This window comes from Aulonocara stuartgranti, assembly GCF_965226115.1.
Source record: "Aulonocara stuartgranti genome assembly, chromosome: 8".
Taxonomy (NCBI): Eukaryota; Metazoa; Chordata; class Actinopteri; order Cichliformes; family Cichlidae; genus Aulonocara; species Aulonocara stuartgranti.
In genome coordinates, this window is record NC_138959.1 from 23,788,029 (window position 1) to 23,803,473 (window position 15,445).

The 15,445-nt window shown below is 41.9% G+C and overlaps 1 protein-coding gene across 1 annotated transcript in view; it reads right to left on the reverse strand.

Annotated features, from left to right (window-relative positions):
• Nucleotides 1-15,445, reverse strand: part of spata20 (spermatogenesis associated 20) — a 56,237-nt gene that overhangs the window by 36,347 nt on the left and 4,445 nt on the right. The window contains exons 9-13 of the mRNA XM_082543665.1: nucleotides 14,821-14,895; nucleotides 13,250-13,462; nucleotides 12,855-13,047; nucleotides 9,192-9,360; nucleotides 1,978-2,186 (exon numbers count right to left, since the gene is read on the reverse strand). Coding sequence (XP_082399791.1) covers nucleotides 1,978-2,186; nucleotides 9,192-9,360; nucleotides 12,855-13,047; nucleotides 13,250-13,462; nucleotides 14,821-14,895 — 859 coding nt within the window. The remainder of the gene's footprint in view (nucleotides 1-1,977; nucleotides 2,187-9,191; nucleotides 9,361-12,854; nucleotides 13,048-13,249; nucleotides 13,463-14,820; nucleotides 14,896-15,445) is intronic.

Here is a 15,445-nt window from a genome sequence, read left to right on the forward strand (position 1 = left end):
AGGGAGACTGACAGAGATATTACAGACGAGGCTTCCATCGTGTTAAGATCCAAATCGATCAATAAGGTGGAAGATATACATAGGCGAGAAAGAGATGGACGGTACATGAATAGATGAGCAATTAATGATTACGCTCATCCAGTAACTCAGCATCCATTCATGCCTCCTCTGTTTAACTCAGTGTGGTCAACTTCTGCCAATTTCCAATTCTGCAGACACATCTCAAACTTAGTATTTATTCATCTCTCTGAGCTACATCCTCACACTTTGCCTGAGCCGCAGCGGTATTCTGCAGTAGTGCTATTAATCTTTCACCTGTTTGTCAATCCAACCTGCATCTTTAAACACACTTGCCACATGCCCCACAGTAGCAGCACCAGTTTGTTATTTATGTTCTAACAGCTCAACAGAACTTCCAATATTACAGCAGATGTGTGTACATGCCTGTAGCACTTTCGGCCTGTTGCTTAGTCGACTGGCATCATTTTCTGATGTCACATTTGACTCCATGTGTATCCAAAGCTTGAACCCTTCTCAGTTTGTTAATCACTTGACTTATTTTTCTACTGCTTGACAGGAGCAGCTGGAAGCTTAAAAAAAAAACATTACATGACTGCTTAACAAAATTACCCTAAGTTTTCTACAGACATTTGTGAGCCCAGGAGAATGGACGTTAAAGACTTTTCCTGATCACCTCTGTGCTCATCTAACAACACAATCACTGCATTCGAGCACTCGTGCTCCTTTCAGTTACTAATCTGGGCAAATCTTCAGGTCTAATATCAAAACTGTTGTTCCTTGAAGACCCACTTAAAGCTATTCAAGACCACAGACTTCCATTTAACACACTTTTGACTCCATGGCTAATTTGCCTCTTTGTATAAACTGTATATTATCTATAGGACTTAAAGTCAGAGGAGCTGACTATAGGGTTCATATAGTGGTTATAGATCGGTCGGTGTGTGTGTGTGTGTGTGTGTGTGTGTGTGTGTGTGTGTGTGTGTGTGTGAGATCATTAAGGTAGCTACATTATATCTCTTATATGTAGTGTATGTTGAAACTTTACAGAGCAGTTAGATTTCTAGAGGGTTAAAATACAACATTCAAAAACACTAGCAAGTTTTTAAACAGAAGAAGTTAGTTATTCAGTATGAGTCACAAAAAATGCTAAATACAAACTGTGATGTTTTTGTTGGCTTTCATATTTTAGAAACAAAAGACGTATGAATCACTATAGCTCAGAGTACAATCACTCAAATTGTCCGCTCTATGACACTGTAAAATCACACTCCTTGCGGATTCCTAATTGCCACAGGCGACATTACCATCATGCTCTGACATGATGGTAATGTCTTCCAGAGTTATGTATTTAAATTCACTACTAATATTGTAGACACAGGTAAGATAACAGAGATTTCAGATATCTAAGTAGTTTATTTTCATTTTATAAGAAAGAAATCATGTTTGCCTCAACACCCATACTGAGATGATCTACCAATCTATCAGCACCTACATTTCCACTCCAGGTACCTATTCTGTCCCTGAAACCTCAAAGAAAGAAAAGGTTCCTTTACACTGTTGTTCATATGTGATTCCACTTCAGTCTGAAGAACCTCAGAGATTAGGCAAATTAGTTCACTGATGTAGAAACAGCTATTCTGACAAGACTTTCTAAAAACATGGCAAACCAGACGTTCCAGCTGTGTAAGCCTCTCTTGTCTTGCTCAAACAGAGCAATCAAAAGCTGTGCTTGGGCCAGATTTAAATGTTATCTTTATAAAAAGTAAGTTATCCTAACAAAAAGCAGTCACCACTCACACATCCCTAAACTTCCAGAATGTGCCAACCCCCCTGAGCAGGGACTTTGCTGGGGGTAAGATATTGTAGTTCTTATTGAAGTTAAGTGCATTGAGCATCTTCAAATGTTCCTATGGTAAAAAAAAAAAAAAAAAAGCAGCTAATGCATCCATCCCTCACCCTCTTTCAGCTGCAGCAGTACTGTGCTGTCAGTGGGATCACTGCAGAAGTAGCCTCCGCCCTGATCATCCCAGAACAACACGTCCTGCCTCAGCTGCAGCTCCTCAGCCCACTGCAGCCACTCTGTTTGTAGCGTGGCCTCGTACAGGTCCAGCAAACCACATATGATGAAGGCATAGTCATCCAGGAAGCCAGAGATAGACGGAGATCTGCAGAGCGCAGAGGGAGAAAGTGAAAATCAGAGGAGCAGGAGAGGAGAGTGGGAATCAGGACAATTTTCATTAAGAATTTATTGATCGATGCGTTGACATGAGTTACTTTTAGTGAACTAGTTTTGCTTTGTTTTTTTCTCCATTCCATGCTTTACTTTTTTATACTGCCTGAGGAAGACAAACAGCCAGATGCTAAAGAAATGTGGAGGGACTGCCTTACAAAGGCATTTCAAAGAGCCTGAAGGAGATACTTGGGACAATCCACGACTACATTATAATACACATAGTTAGCTGAGTATAATCACTTCCTGAAGCATTTTTCTCAATGTGTAATTATTCATCTGTGTTTCTATAGTAAAGGCAAAAACATTCGCATAGGCACACAACTGCATACATAAGATGTCTGACGTTTGAAGTAACTCTTTTTCCTCCTCCACTTCATTCAGACGAGTTCTTTTGTCCTACCAATTTCTCCCAATTTTACAAATCATTCTCTGTCAGTGAAATTGATTCTGATTTATTGTTCAAGACTTGTCCTTCACAATGTTGCTACTGAGTCGCTGCAAATCAGCTTCTAAATTCGAGGGTTATTCCACCCCGTGCTACTTTTCCCCTCCAATTCTTATGACGGCACCCCGTCTGAGTGAGTGCATGGGGACAGACAGTGACAGGAGGCCAGACAGTGCTGTGACATGAGAGGCTGATGGCTGGCAGTCAAGAGGCTAAAAACAGGAGGTGCACTTGGAGAAGATAAAGTGCATGACTTTAAGGTCATGGAGAGGTGAGGAGTCAGAGAGCAGCTTTTCTTCCCCAGAAAAAAGGTTGATTCATGAGCCAACTCATACACAGAGCAAAAGCACTTGTTCTAGCCAACTCAACTCAGTATAGGACTCTGCAAATGTCCTGACCCACCCCCTCTTTTCTTTTGTTTCCATGGAGCCAGAATTTCTTGTTATTTTTAAATTGGCCTTAAGCAAAAGTTCTGAGGCTTTCTGAAGTGGCTTTGGCCACTTTATTCACTCGTTTCAGTCCCTGTAAACTTACAATTATCATATAGATTATTATGTAAAATCTGAGGCCATGGTTCTCAGCCGGAAAAGGGTGGAGTGCCCACTCCGGGTCGGGGATGAGTTCCTGCCCCAAGTGGAAGAGTTCAAGGTTCTCGGGGTCTTGTTCGCGAGTGATGGGAGAAGGGAGCCGGAGATCGACAGATGGATTGGTGCTGCGGCCGCAGTGATGCAGCTGGTCAAGCTACGTCCCTACCCTCAACTATGGCCACGAGCTGTGGGTAGTGACCGAAAGAACGAGATCGCGGATACAAGCGGCAGAAATGAGCTTCCTCCGAAGGGTGGCTGGCCTCTCCCTTAGAGATAGGGTGAGAAGTTCAGCCATCCGCGAGGGGCTCAGAGTACAGCTGCTGCTCCTCCACATTGGAAGGAGCCAGCTGAGGTGGTTCGGGCATCTGACAAGGATGCCTCCTGAGCGCCTCCTGGGTGAGGTTTTCCAGGCATGTCCCACCAGGAGGAGGCCCTGATCTATGTTTACACATAGCAAATAAATGATTTTTCTTATATTTTCTATATAATTAAAGGAATGTGATTTCTTTTTTTGTCAACAAGGAGGCCGTTGTTTTTTGAGTTTGAAACATAAATAATTCCTTCCAGCAACTTGATGTAAGTAAGTATCCAAAACATACAAGTTTCATTTATATAATTTTTAAGGGATCTTATACCTGTTTTCACTCTTGTATACTTTTCATACAAGTTTCACACAAGACATAAATCTTATAAAGTTTGTATCTATATATCTTTTCCATATGGGGTACACGTACTGGAAAATTATTTACTAGGACTCACCTATCACGCGACTGGAGAGCGCAAACTCCGCCATTGTCGTTTTCCATCAAACACTCGTTAAAACAGCAACCTACAGGTATGTTAGCGCACTCATCCCTGACTGTCCGAGGGAAGGGCGGGGTCACACGTTGAAACAGACGCAAGGCAGCCCAGGCGGGGAAATTTTTCTTTTACATTTTGCGACTCATATTATTTCTCTATCTGATAAGAAAACTATTCAATCAGATAGTTATTTGTGGTGAATGAAATACAGTTACACTTTCAAGCAATTTTAAGCGCCACATCTAAAAATTCAAGCACTTTTCAAACCTTGAAAAGACAACATTAAAATTCAAGCATTTTCAAGTATTTCAAGCACCCGTACGAACCCTGTTACAAGTCCTTTAAGATGCCCAGACAAATATTCCTTGAGATTGATAAAGAAATTATAAGAAATCTTGACCATAAGAATTCAAGCTGTGCTGAAGAATAAATCTGGTCATTCCAGTTATTGCTTGACAGAACTGTGAAAACTCGTTTTTTGCCTCATATTCTGTACTTCCATTTATGCTTGCACGTTTCAGTAAATCGCTGCATTCATTTCCCACTTTCCTTACAAAATATAAAGAAATTTTACACTGGCTTAATACTTTTGCACAGTACTGAGCTTATAAAGCAGATATATATACAGTAGGGGTGCAACGATATTCGTATCGATATTGAACCGTTCGATACAGTGCTTTCGGTTCGGTACGCATATGTATCGAACAATACAACATTTGTAATTTATTTTATCAACTTTCCTTCTGACGATGCTGTCTGTGTGGAGCGCTCAGTGAATCTGCGTTCGACTACTCCGCCTAGGCTGCACTGTCGAGCGCAGATCCACTGAGCGCTCAACACAGACAGCATAGTCAGGAGGAAGAGCGCAGGGCAAGCTAGCAAGACAGAAGTTAAGCTCTCCTTGCAAGATGGACCTCCCCCACCCTCATTCAGATCTGGCGTTTGGAATTATTTTGGTTTTCATGTGACGTATGACCCTGAAGGTAAGCGAGTCATGGACTAAAGTAAAACAGTATGTTGGATGTGCCATGCAATGCTTAATTAACTAGTGTGTTAGCGCAGTTAGCTCGTTAACGTGTTGGCCGTCTAGCCCCATGCACGGGGCGATCGGCGGTAGCTCGTTAACGGAGATTTGCCATGTTGTGGCGTTAAGGTCATTTCAACGAGATTAACCTGAAAGCACTAGTGGGAACACAACGAATATGACTGCACATTTACGCCGACATCATCCTAGTGCAAAGACAAAAACAACAAGCATGCTACTAACTTTAGCCGAGTCATTTAGACAGCCGTTAGCACGTGATTCTCCTTATGCTGCTGAGAATATAGCCCAGAAGAAGCGGATAGTATAGCTTTTATTTTGGAAAGAGACATTTCTCTGTAATAAACTCTCTTTTCCAAAGATGAGTGATTCCTCAATCAGATACAGGGCTTGCAAAATCGCTAGCCCGACGTCCCAGAGCTAGCGATCTTTCCAGTCGGGCTACAAAAATCTCTCTGCCCTGCCCGTCGGGCTATTGTAGGAAAAATATATGTCAATGCTTTTGCATTCTTTCAGAAATGTAGCTGGGTAATTATGTCATTGGCATCGGTGAGCCACTGTCAATATGTGACATATTGAAATCGCGTTTGAATTTGCGCTTGTTTTTTTGCTTTCACTTTGCAATGACAGCACTGATCTGTGAGTGATGATAATTTGTGCACCAATTCCTCTGACATCGTCTTATTAATCGTTAGCTTACTATGCAAACATGACAAGTGAAATCTCCCGCAGCAAGCTTAAACATGTGAGAGGTTGATCGCGCAGAGAATCGCTGAAATTATGTGAGTGCGTGTGTAAAAGTAGCAGGATTTATATTTCAGTTCTGCTGAGCCAAATAAGACAGGTCGGGGTGAAGAAGTGACAGCCAAAGAAAAGCTTACCACAAAACGGAGAAGTTATGACAAATGAGACTATAAGGCAAAAAGAAAGTGCAGCTTTATGGTTTCATGGACAAAAGAATTTCTGTGGCTGCAATATGACGAGCTAAATAACCAGGGGTGCACATAAGTGGTCCGCAGGTGCGCATTCTGAGTCATTAATAAAACAATGTAGCTAACCCTAACAGAAGCCTATGATACTCTGCAGACCCTTGAAATTAATTTGAATGCCCTCATCTAATTGCTCTTTATGCGCCAGCCCATCAGCGTGTGTGGGATTGTGTATAAAACTGTAATTGAACGGCAGTGAGGTGGAAAAAGAATAACTGCTTATGACACTATTAGAGTGCAGTCAAAATCACATTTGATTATTGGCTCAAAAAGTTTGAATTTGCATTACTACATATTATTGTGATCTTTGGAAAAACAAGCAAACAGACCCACACAGTAATGACAGGCTCATGCTTAAAAAGCCAGATTCATTTTAGCACAAGAAAATAACATTTAATTTAAACTGCAACAGTCATTGAATGAAAACAAACCATCCTTAAAACTAACATCATTAAAAATCAAATCAAATTGGTGGGCATTGGGGGGGTGGGGCTTGGAGCCTATCCCAGCTACCATAGTGCGACGGGCAGAGTACACCCTGGACAGGTCGCGAGCCTGATGCAAGGCTAACATTAAACTAAAACAAAATAAAATAAATTAGGGGGCTCCACTATAGGTCAGCTGGTTGACCAGGCAATACATATGCCCCAACAAGGGTCTGAGCTCCATTTCTCCCCACACAATTTCATCTGGCCCCACCCTTTCGTCCTACTTTGGATAGTACAGAGTAGACTGCAGTCTAATAATTCTACAATGCCAAAAAAGAAATCTTAAAAAAACAACTAATTGAGAAGTTATCTCTGCTAAGTGTAGTGCTGAAGAGGCTACAGCAGCAGCCTGAGTAATGAGTCAACATCACCAGTGACCCACTTGCCATGGCTATACTGGATCCATTGTCATGCCTTCCTTTGGTTCCTAAAGACCTTGGTGATACTCTTCATGATCAGCTCCTCAACATTACCACGGCCTATTAACCCAGTTAGCCCGAGCACCTACTATTCCTCCTGGTAAATTAGCGCACGGCCCATATGTGCCTGGCCTGGTGTGACAGAGTGATTTACCAATGTACAGAAAGTAAACCAGCCCTGAGAAAAGGGCTTTGGTAAGCACTCTCAGTGCCGACCCCATCTTGAATTGGAACATTATGAATGAGAGACAGGCTGTGGAAGACAGAGGCTCGTGGTGTCTATCTGTTTATATGTGTGTTTAAAATTGCATGCATTTCATGCTGTGATGTGGGCTTCCTGGCATATTTTTCTGCTGATTCGGCCATACTGCATACTCACTCATTCGTAGTAACTAGGACATAGGGCTAGCCAACAGAACGGGGACACCTGGAGTGATGGTGTAGAATCAACAAGAGACTCTGTTTGTTCCGCTGTGTTTGTCACACTGATGAGAAATTCTGTTTGTATTTGGTCGTCTTGGCCATTTCAACACAAAAACCAGAGCTTAAGCTTAACAGTATTAGCTTAACTCTGTGCCATCTTCCACTTCATGTTAGGCTTAACTGTAAAAGGTTAAAAATCAAACACGGCACCCCGTAAAAGAAAACAGTCATTCTAAGACAAAACAGATTTTGTACTGTTGCTATGTAGGCTGAAAAAAACTCATCACGAGTCATTCAACAGGCGTCTTTAACCCAGTTAACACAGGGCCAGTCTTGTCTCAGATAGACAAAATGATAGAAACTAAAAGAGAAAAACTAATTACTGACCTGCAGCATGTAAATGTGGCTTTGCTATAACCAGGTTACTAGAATGCATGTGAACATGTTCTCTGATTTCTCAGAGTAACCTGATTTATCCAGATATAACCGTTTCCTGTTTGCATATAAACAGCCATCTCAGTACAGAACTACTGCGTACCGCTCCTCTACTACAAAGTGGAAAAAAAACCATTTTCCACATCCTATTTAACAATGTCACACAGTACAAAAGGGACAAAGCTGTCTGTCATTTGGCATTGAGAAGCTCAAGATTATAACCTCATATCATCTCAATCATCAACATCTGGAAAAATCCTGGTGTGGAGGATCATCCCTTGCAATTAGGCCTGGGTCTCCAGTTCTAACAGGACAGTCTTCAAAGACCACACAGTCATCAGCCTGAAGGTAGAAAGACTGAGATTCTAGACCACAGAGTGAGAGATTAGAAACCTGACGTTATGATGTGACGTCTAAAGGCCCCTGAGAGAACTTCCAGCGGAAACAACCAGAACTCTGATGTGTTCCAGCAAACTCAAACTTTTTCTGGCAACGCGTTGATTACAACTCGGCCACCTTGGGAACTCTGTCTGCCACCCAAAAATGAAAATCAAGTTGAAGGATCACCGCTGGAGAAGATCCAGTAGATGAAGGCACAAGTGTCCACTAAAACCTAAAAATAGCAAAATGCTCAAAACAGTCTAGAGGCACAACAACAGGAATATGTTAAAGGAGAAATCAACCAAACCCAAAATCAGCTAAGGCTTTTCATTTTTGTGGGCCCAAATACTGGATCAGACCTTATAAATCTAGCAAACACTTCAAGAAAGCGAAGGAAACTCAGACAAATACAGGAGTATTTCCTTTGTGGTCTTCTGCTTTCTCATAAGAACTAAAACATTCAACAACTCTCTCGGCCGAGGAGGACTCAATTTAGCACAACTTGTTTAGTGCAGTGGGTTCAGCAAACCTTTACTTTCCATAAATCATATTCATTTCATTTTGGTTTCACTCCATAACCTTCCCGCCTCACCTGCAATGACTCTATGCCCTACCCGTGAGGCTCGCTAAACTTCAGGAAAAAAGCACACATGCAGTGTCTCTGAGAGAATTTTGTACTACAGATGCATCGAATCAGGAATAAAATTCTGAGACTCTCAAAAATCCAAATCAAGGTTAGGACAAACATCCTCTGACAGCTTTCAGTCACAGTTAAATATTCAAAAACTGCAGGACTGTGTGGGTCTAGTCTGACATGTATGTGAACAAAAGCATCAAGCAACCAGCTGTCATCAGATTCTCATTCTGACTATGATCGCTGAATTAAAGCTTTTAAAAACTGAGCCATCAAAACTTTCTCTCGCTTACATCTGTTGCACCTCCATCTGGTCTCCACGGTAACAAGATCGAAGGATGGTCTGCTGCTTAGCGTCCCACAGGTGCTCCTTTAGGAAACCCCCAGCCTTCACTGCTCTCTCCACCAAGTCCTTGTCTCCCAGCACAGCTCCGACGCGAGCGTAGGCCGACAGCATCAGGCCTAACAGGGAGAAAGTAACGGTGATGTCGTTGAGGGTGAGTGTATTGAGGTCACCAAGTAATAAAATGACATACTCACTGCTTAGGTATCAACATGTAGCCCCTGCCACACTTCCAATTTAGTTATCCCCCCCTCTCTCCTTTGAAGTCCCCCTGTTCCTCCTCTTGTCCCTATCTGCATCCATCCTTCCTCCCGCTTTCCCTCCACCCGTCTTTTATGTAGTAAATCAAAGCCTAGTGAGTGCACAGCCTCGCCTTCAAAGTTTTGCAGCAGAGGACAGGTGATTAATGGCAAGGTTTCTTCATTAGAGAGGAGACAGAGAGTCTTGCGTCTAATTGGAAAGTTCTCAGGATCGCCGAGCTTCATTACCTCACTAACACACACTGTCTGAGACGTCAGCCCCGGGAGCCAAATTCGTGGGTGCACTTGTGTATGTGTGCTCTCTTGTAATTAATCGAATCTGAGACAATGTGCAGGACAAACAGTGCTAAGGAGACATCACATTAATCCCAAATGACAAGTGTCTGTAATAATCTACGCACACTTTGACACTGCAGAAAAACGGCGTGCTCGTGAATATGAGCGGTATTTACTGTAAATATATGACAGTCTGATAAAATTGCTTGTGCTAACTTGACATAATCAGAATCAAACTGTCTTGTTGAGAAAAGAAGAAGTGCTCATAATCTATCAACTAATATAATGTAAGGTGTCTGTTTCCGTTGTGGAATTAATGGTCACATTGTGGAACATCCCACAGAAAAACTTCTCCTTTCTGGCACGCTGTGTTACACTTTTGATCATGTCTGCAACCTGAATCCCTGATCAGACAGATCACTGCCTCTGATTACGAGGCTGAGCTGTCTATCGATACTTAGCTAATCCAGCCAAAGGATCGATGAGCTCATGCCACAGCCGTGCACAATTTACAAGACCCGCGACTCCTCCTGTGTTAATGGTCAGAATTTAATCAGACTTACACACAGTGATCAACTTATTGGTCTTAACCCAAACTGTGCCCAAAGGTCAACATCACTTTTGTCATTTTGAGGCAATAAGCTCAGAACTGTGACCGATCGTGAAACGCTTGAACTACTACGTCACTGACATTGTTTTTTGTGCATGTCCTTCATAGTGACATAGTTTGATGTTTAAAGTCACAGCTTTTCCAGTGGTGCACTCTAGCACTGTTACCTAAAGGTCGCTGTCCAACTTTCTCCTGCAGCATGGAGGGAGACACAGTGCAGGTCCAACAATAAATAGTAACTCTAAGTTTGAAGCTTTATATTAAATTAATGGCTAAACTTTGTATGTAACAACAGATGACATTTGTTGATTTGTGTTAAGAAAGAAAGTGTAGGTTGGCAGTTACTCTGTGGGACAGATGAAATTCAGATGAAAGGCCCCTAACTCACCAGTCACACAACACTAACTGACCAATCAAGGTAGGAGCACACAAACAACTGTGTTTACTGCTGTTTTGGGAGGTAAAATTACTGGTTTTGTCAATGGAGTCTGACTGAGTGCACCGCCTTCTCTTCAGGTAAAAGCCTGGAAATGTCCTAAACATAAAGTACACTTAAACAGATATTGATCCCTTTTTGTGGCTGAAATCCATGTTGGCGCTGACTGTGTCCTCAGCAGTACATGGCTATAGTTTCTGTGCTGTGTGCTGTCTGTTTGAGTTTCTGTCACTGGCATCTACTGAAGAAAACAAACTGACCGTGGATCACAACCTCAGCCAGCCTTACTTCAGATAAAATTATCTATCCCCAGCTAAACAGGCAAAATTACTTCTGATATCTCAAATTTGGTTTTGTACAAAATGCAGACATATGTATTGGGTATCACCACTCTAGGAGTGTTTGGTCCATTTAAGGTACAAAAAAAAAAAAGATTAAAGGACTAAAGAGGGGGGCTGAGAAGGGAGTAAATTTTCTATCGTCCAAAAAATGACCATATTTAGGCAAATTTATGAGAACAGGAAGTTACTAAATGAATTTCTAATTATTTCTCATCTTATCTTACAGAGCTCATAGTGCTCCAATAATGCTCTGCATTTAATCATTAGTTATTACTAATCTGTGGCTCACTTTCAGTCTGTCTTTTGTCCCATCTTCCTCCCCTACTCCCAGCCAGTCACAGCAGATGGCTGCCCTTCACTGACCCTGGTTTTGCCAGAGGTTTCTTCTGGTTAAAATTGAGTTTTTCCTTCCCACTGTCGCCAAAGTGCTTGTTCGCAGAGGGTCGTCTGATTCTTGCTTTATTCTCTATTATTCGTAGCTTCTTTACTTTACAATATAAAGATCCTTCAGGGGACTGTTTTGAGTTGACAGCTATATACTGCTCCTTAGTGGAGAGCATGCTCTCCTGCTGCCTGGCTGTTTAGTACCCAGGGGCCACAAAAGAGATCAGGAAGGCTGTACAGAGGGTAATTAACACCACCTCAAAAAAATCACTGGCTGCCCTCTGCCACCCTTTGAGCCCATCACCAGCTCCTCCCATCTCAGGAAAACCAGATCTATCACAGGTGCACCCCGACCACCAATTTCCTGCCCCGCTGCCCTCCCGCACCTCCAGACTTACAAACAGCTTCTTCCCCTGGGCCATTCTCACATGCAGTCTTTTCTTTGCTCTACATCCAAGCACTTTGCAACTATTTTGTTCTCTATTGTGTGCCTTTCTCTTGTTTTGTATAAATCCCTCTTGATTGTATATATTTCTCCTGTTTGCTATTTATTCCTGCTGTGTACAGTTTAGATTTTGCTCCAGCACAGTTGGTGTGGAGCACCCACAATTTCGTTGTATGTGTACATTAACAATAAAGGGCTATTCTATTCTATATAAATATAATTGAATTGATTAAAAAAAAAAGAAAACAGGAACAGGTTTTCACAAACAAAGACTTGTAGTGTGCCCAAAAAGGATAAAGTGATTTCAGTGACACTTCACTGTATGAGTGCAAAGCTAACACAGCTGAGTGTTGCACTCTGTAGACGGTCGCAGCACATTCCTCTCACAGTCAGCTACATATGACTTATTAATGTGTATTATTGCTCCAGGTCTGCCTCGTTTTAATAAAAAAGAACTTGTGGTCTGTTGACGTCCTGAATAAAATGATTGAAAAAGGTGCTGTTGGAGTTCTAAAAACGCTCCTCATGAGTTATTGATTCCAGAAAATGGAAAATGTGAATTTCTTCCCTACCTAAACCTGAAAAGTAAAGCGATATAGTTCCTTGACTAAAGTGAACGTGTGTTTTTAGTGGTCTTTTGTTCCCTATAAATTTGCATAAATTTTTAACACTCAGTGGCCTTAATATATATAAAGCTGCACCATTCACCCTCAAATGTTTTTGTTCATATCATCAAGCCCTATTACTGCTGTCACTCATTACGATTACTCATCTATTAAACAGAAAAATCAATGATGCTGAGCCTAAGAGCCATTTGAATGACTGGAAGTGACCATTTCAGTGCTGTAGTGTAAACTTTACCATTCCAGGAGGCCAACATCTTGGTGTCCAGATGAGGGCGTGGCCAACTCTTTCTCACTACGGCCATTTTGGCTCTGGCAGAGGCCAGGAGCTCATTGACTTTCTCGACAGTGATGCCAAAGCGAGCAGCTGTTAACTCGACTGAATAACGCACGATCAGCACATTCTGGCCCTGCAGCTCCCCGTGGGGGTCCTGGCAACACACAGTACAGGGAATAAGAGGGTGTTCACACATACTGATCCACACTGACTGCAGCATTTTTCATGTTAATGGTTACTGACACTATCAAGTCACCTTAAAGTCTTCTGTGACTGAAGTATAATAAACCATTATCATTCTGTGCATATTCACTTTCATTCATTGAGCAAGACCAACACAACTAGAACAAAAGTACCTGTTCTGGAGCAACATTGCCTTGCTCTTTGACCCCATAGTGATGCATAAAGATGTCAGCCAGCGTAGCATTACCAGCGGTGCCCTCCACCACGTCTGGTAAGAGCTCCCGAACTTCAGAGGCTGTCCACACGCAGAAAGCCCCCTCTCGCTTTTCTGGTCCCCCCGAAGCCGGGACAGAGTCTGCATCCTCTGCACTGTAGAAGCCCCCAGACTGTTTCAGAGAACGCACAAACACACAGAGAGGGCAGGAGGAGGGAGAGGTGCTTTTTAAGGATGAGAGACAAAATGCACTGTTGTAGATCAGTTGAGAAACATGCAACAGTATTCACGACACTCTTTCTGTTGCTGTGACATGATGATGAAAAACAACTATCTGAGAACATGAAAAAATTATTTTAGACACTGAAATTTCACAAACGCATTAATTCGGAAAGCTTCGGAAAGTAAAAACACATGAAAACCTAAAACCGCGGCAGTTGGTTGGAGGAAAAGCAGGACGGTTTAGCATCCTTTTCCTAAAATGAAGACTTAAACACTGCACTGCTACTGCACTTTTTTAAGATCATAACTGGCCTATTAATGTGGTTGGGAAACACAGAGATTTGCCAACCACAAAGTTTAACAGGGTTTTAATAGATCTACTGTAAAAAACACATAATGACTCTCAATTAATTTCAACCCCTATGATGCAAGATAAATCAAGCTTCAGGTAGTTAAAAAGGAAATACAGAGACTGAAGATCACTGGGACCCACACAGCTCACAGGGAACCAGCTGAAGTAAAAAAGTACTCCAGTAATTTAGCCTGAGGACAATCACGGAGTCTCCCTCACTGTGGGAAGATCCCACCCACTGTATTACAAAAAAGCAGCATGAAGTCTGTAGAAAATGATCTTTGCAGCACCAATTCATTAGCCTGTAATTGCATAATAAATCTTAGGGAATATTATTATTGCAACAAGTCTGGTTTTAATTGTGTGCCCAATTCACTTCTGTCGCCTCATTTAACAAAAGGGGGGGAAAAAAGGCTTGACCCTTAGACGAGAAGCAAGAGTTTAAGAGGCTATTCATCAACGGGGTCCCACCTCGTGACCTTGAGGATGCATGAACAAAAAGAATCCATAGAAAGGAACTTAATACAGTGTTGGCTTTAATATGCCTGTGCATTGATTCTCCAAGTCTGTGAAAGATGTCTTGACACATGCTCAATCATGCAGGTAAGAAAATCCCCAAAAAGTTTTTTGGGACTGTAGAAAGATAAACATGGTTAGTGTCATAAATATCTCCCTTAGCTCCACAGTGTAGGGGTTTACACATTTGCTCAGCTGGAAACATAAATCCTCTTTGGGGTTATATCAGGAAGGACATCCGGTATAAAAGCTCTGCCAAACTAAACCTTTAAAGTTACCTGCTGTGATGACCCTTCATGCCAAAGAAGCAGCCAAAAGAAACTATTTCTTGTGAAATAGTTTCTTTATTTGCTGATTTACAAAACCATCACAATGACGGTGAAGTTCCCATTACCACAAAAACAACACAGCAGTTGTGCACACAGAAATGGCAGACTCACCTTGTCGCTCAGGTCTCTGGAGACGTAAAGCAGTACATCCTTAGCCACTTCTGCAAAAAACTGCTCACCTGAAACCTGGAAAAACAGAAACGCACACAAGTCACCTCCCAAAACAACATGATTTAACCTTAACATGACCTCACAGGTACTGTCACGTGGAGTGGTCTGTGCAGTATGCAATGAGAGTTCTATTTGTTTGAGTTTGTATGTTTGTGTCCTAATTAGGGTTTGTTTTTCAGTCTCTGACTTAAAAGCAGGCCAGCCCAGCAAGCACTCACGGGAAAACTGAAAACTATGGCATTCAGATTCTTAAGTTGTTTGCTGCATCATAACTCAGTGCTGCCCACTGCAGTGAAAAACACTGTCAAGTGTTTGAAGTGATGTACTAAAAACAGTAGAGTACAGTCATTTTGACTGAGGGCTAAATAAATAAAATGAAAGTTACAAAGTACAGTCTGACCACTCCTGGATTTTTAGGACCTATGTTGATACAGACTTTGAGGAAGCAAAAAAAATTCCAGCATTACATCTACAATACTTTTTTTACTGTACTATATTAGCGATGTGTGAAACCACTTGAGATGACTAGATGTTTAATCACTGCTGCCCTTGATAGTGATCATCA